General features: G+C 45.9%; 1 protein-coding gene across 1 annotated transcript in view; it reads right to left on the reverse strand.

Moving 5' to 3' along the window:
* The window catches only part of LOC119163274 (uncharacterized), a 185,812-nt gene extending 178,566 nt beyond the window's left edge, over positions 1-7,246 (reverse strand). The window contains exon 1 of the mRNA XM_037415233.2: positions 6,924-7,246. Within this exon, the coding sequence (XP_037271130.2) occupies positions 6,924-6,989 (66 nt within the window). The 5' untranslated portion in view covers positions 6,990-7,246. The remainder of the gene's footprint in view (positions 1-6,923) is intronic.
* Positions 7,247-11,052: the final 3,806 nt, after the last annotated feature.

The raw sequence follows: 11,052 nt of genomic DNA on the forward strand, positions 1-11,052 counted from the left end.
TTTAAGTGGTCCTTGATAGAAACAATAGTGCCGGCAAGGTAGTTTTCATTATTGAGACGTGCTGAGAATAAATGATTCGGGACAGGTTCTGGAACGGCAGTGCATTATGACGACCTTGGGGACATGATCAATGGGAGAAGAAGTTATCCGAGATATTTTTAGTTAAATAAAGAGATAACTCAAATACGAAAGACAGTTGAAAAAAAAAAAACGTTCACCGAAAATATTCGCTACCATGAACGAAAGAATGGCTTCACTTTCTAGTATTGTCAACAGGATAGTCTTTGTTCGGTTGCATGCACGTTTGCCTGTGCACGGTTAACCTTATTGGTTCATTGACCCAACGTATGTTTGACTTCGACACTCCACGACTCCAAGTCATTGACAAACGCGCTACTGGTAAACACAACGATCATAAAAATAACTATATGAACAACCAGCAGTTACAACGCCCTTCCATCTCCGTTATAGGGGCTCCCGCCAGTAACTCTTCAGTATTCATTGAATTGAATTGTCTTTATGTCTGCTTTTACACAAAAAAAATGGAAATAAGCCCCCGAGAAAGGTGACTGTTAAGTACCCGGAAAACTAGTGACCCGGTAAAAAGAGAGAGAGAGAGAAGCCCACGTGCGCTTATTATAAGCCGAACTGACCACTCTGCATGTCATCTCTTTGCGAGAGAGACACATCAACGGCGCTGTAAGGTATGTAAACACCCAAAGTGTCATTGCTCCCTAAGAGCGAATCCGTTAACGACCCTCCTGCGGGCCTTCCACGCCCGTCGTCCCCATGGCTACACGTTGTAGTACCTGCATAACATGCCTTCGAGGCTTTTTTTTTTTTTTTTTTACGCACGAATGAAGGCACCACCGCCGTGCAAGGCGTGAAAGGATCGCTGGCCACGTCGTATTTTTCTCGCCGGTGATTGATATCACCTATCCTATCCCTCTCGCACACTCGCCAGCTGCGTCGCGAAGCGACAGGCTTTACCGCATGCCATCGTGCGACCATTAGAAAACGAAGAATTCGGCAGGTTTTGCGTGCTTTTCTTAACCTTTTGTAGATTCGCTTTTTCGCCCTTTTTCGGCGCCACGTCGGAATGCCGTTTTTTTTTTTTTGAAGATTTTCCTGTTGAGCGGCTTTCGCACAGGTTTTGCGTACGAAGGATATATAGGATCACAATACACACCTGACCTTCATAGCTTTGTAGCGAGTTGAAAAACGGAAAGTTGTGTACACGGGAATCGAAGCAATGGATAACAACATAGACGTACTTGCGCACCAAGAACATAGCGAGAAAGAAGCGAATAAAACAAGCAAGCAAACAAACAGACAAATACAAATTAATCCTGCCTCCTGCCTTGGCCACCAAGAGGTGGCTGGCAGTATGCAATAAATAAAAATATATTGCGGAACCCTATAAGGGGTAGCGTGTGACTAATGGGAGAAAGAAAATAATGAAAAAGTCCTGAAAGAACACGAATCATAAATGTAACATTGCATGCTCATGCTGTGCAATTTAGTGCACATGCCTACCGCGTTCATTCACGTTGTTTTCTTTGTCGCCCTATTTTGTCTACGCATTTTTTCTATTTACAGACTCCTACGCTTTATGTCTATGACTGACACCCATGTACGCATGTCACATAGCTTTCGTAAATGGCAGGTGTGTTCGAAACGACTGAAGACGATCAAACGTTGAAAATATGACCCCGATGGGCACCAATATTTCGCCGAAAGAACGCCATAGTTCATCTAGACACCGTAGTCGCTGGTCTTTCTACATCTCGGAAAATGGGGCGAGTTTTTTTAGCGCAATGTTGCAGTTCCTTTTGACGCAGGAGGCCTTTTGAAGCGTTTGCGTGAAGAGTCGTATATAAATAATGTGGGGTTGTCGGCTTCTATGCGATATGTCGTCCTCCTATAAGGCTTAGTACGTAAGCGCGAAGCGGAGGTAATCTTGTTTAGTGCGAGCGATTTCATTTTTCTAAAGGCTTGGAGGAAGAGACAGCCGTCGCTGCTGGTCCTGAAGACGAACACCTTCTCTACAAAAATTAACGATGTAACTAAAAAAAAAACGCGCTTATCTCGTCTTAGCTGTCAAAACGATCATAAGGCGAGCGAGTACTGATGTCGGAGTCCCAGTTTTTGTCACTTAATCCTGCGAGATCGGGAAGAACGTCTGCGGAAGTGTCGAAAACTGTCAGTTTTTAGAGGCTCAAGAACTTCGCTGCTGACAGTGTCCACCTCGCGTGGCAAGGATCAGAAGCCCGAGCTTAAGGCGTTAAGCGGATTATACCGTGCCCACGTGGTGCTAGCCACCCCGTAATCCAGTTGCACTCGAAAGCTTCTCAGAGAAGCCAACAGAGGTCGACTGCGCATAAAGCTGCTGTCTTTCGGATCTCCAAGTGGCCGGCGCTAAAGATAGCTCTGAATCTTTCGGAAAAGTAAGAAGAATATAAATATTTAAAAAAAAGGAATCTGTATTTCTATCCTGAAAGAGAACGACGTGAAACGTCCTCGTATAAGCAACAGATATATATAAAATGATGTGCCATCTGGCTGCCATAGGGAAGAGCACAGACGTGCACCCGAGAAAGAGAATGGGTGGAGGGGGGCAGTTGAAGGGGGCGTGCCCTTTCCCCAGCTTAATACTTCGCTTTTGGCTGCGTTTTTACCGTCGTAAAGGCTTCAGTGGAGAGGGTGTCAGAATGAGGGTGAGGGGATCATTGCGGTAAAACTCTCTCACCCCTCCCTCCTTCATTGCAGAATCCTGCTCACGCATATGAGGAAGAAAGTATCGCTCTGAAGCAAACCTGTCTAGCCGAGAGATTAAGCGATTTTCTTTTTTTTTATATGGCTCTTTTTTTGGCAGACAGAATGGACGAAGTCACGGAAACGGCTTGTACGCGCGCGCTCACGAGTTTCACTCTTCGGGCTAATCGCGAATAATACAGTCAAACGCGAGGTCATAACATAGCGCAGCCGCCGGTTAATTAACTACGAAACGAAACAAAACAAAGGATATATACGATTCCGGAACTCGCGCTGTGAGACAGGAGTGATAAGAAGTGGCGCGTTTTTAGGGTCACGTGGAGGTTTAGCCGACGTGTAAGTTCGCTCTCCCGTTTGGTTTGTTGCAACCCCCCGCGTTATGAATTAAGCGCTCGGAGGGGTCAGAGGTCAAGGATCGCGCCGCATGTGCTGTACACACAGCCGAGTGAAAGAGGACTGCTCCCTCCTCGCGAGAGCACACGTAACGCCGCGCGCTTTATCGTGACTCGGAGATCGACGCATTTCGAAGCTTCCTCCTCCTCTTCCTCGCGAGTGCCGAATCATTTGTTAATGAGGACTGCCGCCCGTTTAATTAACCCATTTTCCTTTCCATCGTGCGGGACTCGAGAGGTGGATCGGTTTCGTCACGTTCCACCTCCGCGGGATGATCTCATTGTTTGCATTGATCGCGAAAGTTTGGACTGAACGTTGCTTGGAAGGACGCTGACCGCTTAACGACCTTCGTCTACTTTTTCGTTTGTTTGTTTCAACGTGCTAGTGGTCTGAAACCCGGCAAGGTAGCTTAGCACGTAAGTTGACTCTTTAATAGCCCTTTCAGGGCCCAGACACGAATTCAGATGGTCTGCCTGCAAATGCGTCAACATCGGACAACACGAATTGTAAGGCACTCGAAATTGGATTACAAAAAAATGGCATATTGTTTGTGATAATGCCAGTAATTAGACGTAACTAGCAGGTAAATAAATGTTTAAATATTTCTTGGTCAGCCATGTTCTAGACATACATGAGAACAATGAAATCGAAGGCTGAAAACTCATGCGCGACTTGTTTCAGGTTGTATCCGTTTTGAGGAGAGGAAAATAGCACTTTCGACGTGTGTCTCAAAACGCACGTTCGTCGCGATGAATCGGTGATTAAGGTGCTCGGGCTGCTGATCCGCGCGTCACAAACTCGACACGGGCCGCGACGGTCGAATTTTGATCGAGGCGATGTGATAGAGGCCCTGACATACTGCGCGCTGTCGATGCACGTTAACGAACATCGGACGGCCGAAATGTCCGGAGTCCTCCACTATGGCGTCGCTCATGATCGCGTCGTGGTTTCAGCACGTAAGACCCTACATGTTGTAATATTAATTACATTTATTATTATTGTTCCTGCAATTTGATGTCCCCATAGCTCACATCATCTGTCATTGCCATAATTTTACTCTATGTATATTTTATGCACCTACAGCGACTGTTTTTAGGCCCATTTACAGCCACGTCACATCTGTTTAATTTACACTGCGTTACGCACAGTTCATTATCATCGTTCTGACGCTCCTTGGCCACATCTGGCCCTTGAGCCAATAAACTCTGTGAATCATCAACACGCCACGCCCAACAATCCGCCGAACACTGTAGTGTCCTCGCCAAAGTGACCGTTTGCAGTGATGTGAACCACAGTAAGGTGAAGTGAAAACACATTGATGCCTAAGTTCTAAGTCTTCATATGCAATTTACCGTGCTCTTTCTTGGCCTCCAGTTGATAGAATTCTAAAGAAGAAGCTTCTTACATTTTTGAGAGTGCTTGCCAAATGTGCTCCACCCCATTGCACAAACTCGCCAATATTTCCTCTCGTGGAGTCATTCGGAATTAGACTCACTAAACTTCACAACCGGACTCACTCTTACTCAAACTCGTCAGTCTATTACTCGCCCTCAGACACGGCTGATCCGAGTTTGAGTGATCGACCTGTGAGTGAGTTTGTACACCTTGTCGCCCGTATGTCTTCTGCTCCGCAGGAGAAAAAAAAAGATCCAATTAAACCCATGGAGGCTTGCTTTGCCTTTCCACTCCGTCTGCGCAACCTTCAAGCGTGAGAATACTCTTTCCTCCACGCAGACAGGTCCTCAGACTCGAGACTTTTTTGTTTCTGCTACACCGGGATTATGTTAATCTCTGTGGGAGTATCGCCGTCGTTTATCTGCCTTGTGGTGTCTCCAGCCGGTAAGCCGATTATCTTGGGCACGTAGCGCGTGAATGTTTTAGTCGACTTTCATTCTGGTTTTGTTTTTTTTCCGTGGGTGCGGTCCTGCGTTCGTGCGAAACATGTACTTCGATTCCGTTTGTACCCCTCTATCTCTTAAAGTGACGTTTTTTTTACAGCCACGAGGTGAAACGATGTTTGTTTGTGACCCATTTCTCCACTATTTTGATTTATTTACTGCTACTATCAATCCTAAAAAAGCATATATACAGGGACAGAAAATTTAGCGTTAACAAATAAATTATCAAAATATTTTCATTAGCTCAACCGGCACCACCCCGTAAAGGTGTTGGTCCCGAGTTTTATACCCTGACTGGGACGAATTTTTCGGAAACTAAGGTGCTTTCTTTCTGGAAAATTCGTGTGGCTTTCTTTGTAACTTGGCGCTGAGAACGGGTAGTTGTCTTTTTAAAAGAAAGTTTTAACTGTAAGGAAATATTATTTTCAGAAAATGTGTTTTAGCTTTCTTATATAGTAGTGTGTTGATATAAAAACTACGCAAAGCGCTTCAAGTGGTGCAGGAGAAATGGAACGTATCGGCATAGTTTCGCGAATAGTAATAAAGTTGTCGTCAATTGACACACACTTGTGTTTGCACTGCGGTCTTACACTGTTTCGTAAAGCAGACGTTTTCTTCTTTCATGCAAGACGGCGGCAGTGTGTTCGTATTCGCGCCGCATTGCAATCACAAAAGGTACCGAAGTATATGACTGGGCGGAATTTCGCCTGGATAAGCAAATAATATTTGGACACCATAGATGCCGTATTAAGATGTTGATACATCGCTGCTGCGAATTCGTTGGGCATTCGTGTCGTGTAAAACGCGGCCATATTTGGCGAGGCATTTCACAAGTTTACAGGGCTGTGGCCTCGGTGATGAGAATTATAGGTTCACGAGATGCGTTTAGCGTGTCGTGTCGTACTGACTCGATGCTTTGAGGGTGGCCAGAGACCTGTGTCTTGTCCTCTGATGAGTTTAGCTAGACCAGATTGTACTGCGGCGAACTCTGGACTGCGTTATTCCCGCTCAGGGTGCGAAATGCAGTGAGAGGGAAGTGACGGAAGAGAAAATAAACGCAGACGTCAGCCATACACTTAACAAATCGCGTAGCGGGGCTAGTTCGTGACGCATTCTTGACCGATTGATAGTTGATGGTAGCGATCTGTCCTTCTCTGTCCTGCCCTCCGCAAATGTAGCGCTACAAAATTTAGGTAAGCATCAACCAGACACCTTCAACACGTATCGCTACTGCAACTGCGTACTCGTTTCATGCACGTGTAGAGAGTTTCACTGCGATTGATGTGAGCAGGAAAGGTTTGCCGTGCCAGAAAACGGGAACTTTGTTGTAGACAGCCACGAAACGTAGAATGCTACGCCACCGGGACATCTCAAATTTACTTAACATTCCCTAACACGACGCATTCTTGGAGATCAGGAAAAGTAAATCAAACACAAATGGCGCGTCGCGCTTTGAACGGCTCTTAACCGTAAGTTTAACGGTACATCGTAACGACTGAAATGTGACTATATTTGATGAACGCAAAAAAAAAAGAAAGCACGGAAATATATACATCGTGGCGTTTATGAAGAAAAAAAAAGAGACACCCTCGGAAATATTTATCTTCTGATATTTTCAACACTTAAAAAATATAAAAAAATGTGCATTTTCGCTTGGCGCGTCAGGCGAATAACTCTGAAGATCCCGTTATCCGAACGCTCGCTCGTTGGTGCGAAAAAGAACTATAACAAACGACCTATCATAAACTAGGGTAGTTGCGGCTACAGTACTTGTCAGAGAATTAGAGTTAAATAAACATGAAAAAAAAAACATTTCATGTTGATTTTTTTCAGAATCATATAATTTTTCTCACTTACCCGGACCATTACGAAGCACAGGGCGACGAGAAGGACGGAGGTGACAGTCGACGAAGCTCGCTCCATGACTTATGCTCAAATGTGAAGTCGCACAAACTTTTTTTGTCGAGGACACAAATAGTCCTTATTTAGCCAGAGCTGGGGCACATACGGCTGCAAGCACAAACCCACTGCTGGATCAAAACAATGCCTCACAAGCGCGAACTAACGGCGGGCGACACTGAAGCAGGCGACCACACGAAGATGTAGAAACAAGCACAGGTTCCGGTACGAACCAAAAGTGGCAACACAATGGTAATTATACCGCAATCAGCTCAAACGAGGCACACGGGAAAACACACAGGCGTAGCGGAACGACAAGTCGAACCGACGTGTTTCTTCTGTATCATACACACGAGGAAACGAAAGTGCGGCCGCTGAGAAATAGGATGTATACACCGTTTTGGGAGACGGGACGACGTTTTTTTTTTTCAGCGGCACCGGTGCTGCCTATCTGGGTGAAACTGGGGTTGCGCTGTCTGGGAATCGCCGGCGTCGAAGCATGGCTCATTAGCTTTCTGCACTTTCCTCGAGGCACACGGCGCACCCTCGGGTGTCGTGCGGAGAGTATCCTCCCCAAATCTATCTTCGATAGCGGGGGCCTAGCTTTCTTCTAGAAACTCCACGGGTGACTCTTCGGGTTGTCGTCTTCTCGGTCGGAGGCGCGGGGGGGAAAACACACACGCTTCTTTTTTCGACTCGGAAACTTCGTTTATCGCAGTCGGGAATCTCGGTTGCTCGCACGTCTCGCCACGCTGTGGACGACGCGAAGAAACCAGTTCGACAACGGCTCTGTCCCGCACCACCTACTACGACACCACCTGTGGCGGCCGACTTGCGAGGCGCGACTGACGCTCGAGCGGCGGCGGCCCATTGCGCGCGCGTCCGCCGAAACCGAAAGCGACAGCGCCGCCCGCTCTCTCCATTGGTCGAGAGTTGGTCATGACGAAAGCGTGACGTTTGCCTACGTCATGGTATCGCGCTCGCGCGCGCTTTTTTGTGTTGCGCGTTCGTTCGAGTTTCGGTTTTCGCGCGGGTAAAAACGCGCGGGTGGTTGGTGGAGGCGTGCTGCGGGCAGCCTTTTCCAAAAGAGAAAGTGGAGGTGCGCTGGAGTTTTTGCGACGTGCAACGATGGTACGATCGCTCTTTTGGACGTCAGATATGTGTTACATTGCTCTATTTGTAGTCGATATCTTGACTTTCGATCGAAAAGCTCGCAGGGTCCTTAATCCAGTCGCCTGCAACTAAGCGAAGACGAAAAGCTTTCCCCCCTTTGTTTTCCTTCCAAATCGATTGCAGACAGTGCAGCGCCCCGAGCAGCGTTCCACTGCTTTCGGTGCCCGTCCACGTTTGACAACGTGACAATATCATGTGATTACGTCATCGTATGTCGTGATGACGTTGCCGATCTCGCAGATGTGGCCTCATGATTGACGCCACATCTTCACGTCTCGTATTACCCGCCTCGAAAACTTGTGTAACGTAGTCCGACTTTTCGCGCGAATCGTTTCATTGAAAGGCATCGGTGATCACGTTTATTTATTTATTTATTTATAGAATACTGCAGACAAAAAGTCCAAGCAGGGTGAGCATACATGAAACACACTAAATAACAGAATGAAACAAGGTTGCAAAGCATTTTTTACACAATTTCTTTGCTATAAGACAGAGGGGTTATGGCTTTACGTTTACCGTATGATCTGGTGTAAGAGGTTTTCGACCGAATAGGCGAATAAACGATTTCGCATCAATTAACAGCACTTAGGTGTGCAACAGTACATTACGCACAGCCCGGGTACGTGTGCTAGTGTGTCCTTTACACCATCGACGACATTGACAACGACGTGAGACTATAAGCGGTCACCTTTTTTTTTTGTCATAGGCGGATACCGAGTGGGACAGAAAAGGCGAGCAAACGCTCCATGGTGTGCAGACTGCTGTTTATAATGAGGCTGCATTCCATCTACTACTACTGCTACTACTACTACTACTACTACTACTACTACTACTACTACTACTACTACTACTACTACTACTACTACTACTAATAATAATAATAATAATAATAATAATAATAATAATTAAGAGAAAGAAAAGATAGAGAGAGTGAAAGAGTAGTGAATGGCTTTATTAGGACAATGAAATCTTCCATATTTTCGTGAGATATGTAATAATATTCATATCCAAACCACCGTTGATCTAATTATTTTTTGCACCGGTCATGTACCTTCGTCATCCATTCACGTGACGTAATACTGAATTCGGTAAATGTGAAGCTAGCCAAACGACCGCGAGCTCTGCATGAGTGTTGCGTGTAGTCATGACAAGTCATCACATGAAAATAATGACATGCATCCTAAGATTTCCACGTTTGGGTCTGTCAGTTATGTTCCCCATGCAGTCATATCATACCATACCAGTTTTTCTAAAGATCATGTGAATGAAACCACCGCAAGAGCAGTCAGACCATGAAATGTACATCATGACATTACTGACATACATGTTGTGATTTTCATGTTATGACTAGTAAGTTATGTCCGTCATACAGTCATGTTATGCCATACCAATTGTGGTATCGATATTATTATTGAGACAGTCAGGAGAGCTAAAAATCTAGATAGATAGATAGATAGATAGATAGATAGATAGATAGATAGATAGATAGATAGATAGATAAAATAGAAAACAAATAAGATAAGAAAAGATCCGTCCACAGAGGTGTAAAAGAAACTTTAGGACTAATCGTTTTGAGAGTGATTGTAGTCCCAAGAATAATCGTCGTATGAACAGTCGTATGAACAATCGTCGTATAAATCCCCCCCCCCCCCAAAAAAAAAAAGAGAAAGAAACTGTTTACACTTACAGTCAGTGGAAGACTCTCACTGTCGGCAGAAAAGTGTTGCAGCGAATTGAAAGTTATGTCACAAAAATCACTAAAAATCACTTCGCAGAAGACAGACAAAGCATACATAAAAACAAACAGAAAACAGAGAAAGTGGTTCGCCCACTCGGCACGCCAGTATCGACAAAACCGGTCGCTTCGAACGAAAGCGAGCATGTACGCCGATATTGCATCAAGAAACGCATTGTCAAGATTCGTTTCGGCTTTGGGTGGCCAAGCCGTGGTTGCTTAAGACTTCGGATGCGCGCCTCTTCTCACAACTCCTTCTTTTTTTCTTCTTCTTTGAGAGTCCGTCATCCAGCTAACGTCGATTCCCACGAGATGATCGCAAGGTCCTTGCCTTACTGCCGTACGGAACACCCCCTCCCTCGGCCTCGAAAATGGCCGCCTCTCCAATCAAGCTGTCATAGTCGGCAATGGAGACCTCGTCTTATGCGCGGCCGTGGCCGACTCGCTCACTGCCACCATTACTGCTTCCTCCGGCACGGCAGCAGTCGAAGAAGCACCTTCAAGCTTCTCGACGAGCGTCGAAACTGCCACGCTGTCCATCACCTAACTCCGATTGGTCCATTGGCCTGCGGAGGCACCATCTGCCGGTGCAGGCACCTTAAAATAACGGAGAAGTGAGCTTGTTGGTAGGTATTCTTGCATTAGAAAGGGCGTGCGAACACGGACACAAGGGAGAGGTAGAGACACGGACGCAAGACAGGTGTTTGTCGTGTATTGACTGTTTTCTCGTGTCCGTGTTTGCACTCAGAGTCCTGTCTTTTAGCATGCATGTGGTGGTCTTCTTTCCACAAGGCATTTTTTTTTCTTCCTGTCGTAACTTTCACTCACTGATTTACCTTCCCTCCTGTAAGCTTTTTCTGGTGGTACTGACAGACGCTGCTTCTCTGTCCTTATAGTCGCAGGCGTAGTTACGGTAACCTGGGCCAAGAATTGCGCCCATGCGCTAAAACAGGACAGTGTCAGCGGATCCCATGCACGTATTACCGATTATCCGGGCTAAGCAGCAGGTGCCGCTGCATTGCACTGCAGATCTACCACGCACACGTGCGATATCTCATATTCTTTCTCTTGCTTCTTCAAGCATACATATGTGTTCCACTGGGACAACTGAAAAGTGACTCAAATAAAATAGGTGCCGTAAGAGCACATTAAAACGAGCGCATGGATGGATGGATGGAT

This window comes from Rhipicephalus microplus, chromosome 9, assembly GCF_043290135.1.
Source record: "Rhipicephalus microplus isolate Deutch F79 chromosome 9, USDA_Rmic, whole genome shotgun sequence".
Lineage (NCBI taxonomy): Eukaryota > Metazoa > Arthropoda > Arachnida > Ixodida > Ixodidae > Rhipicephalus > Rhipicephalus microplus.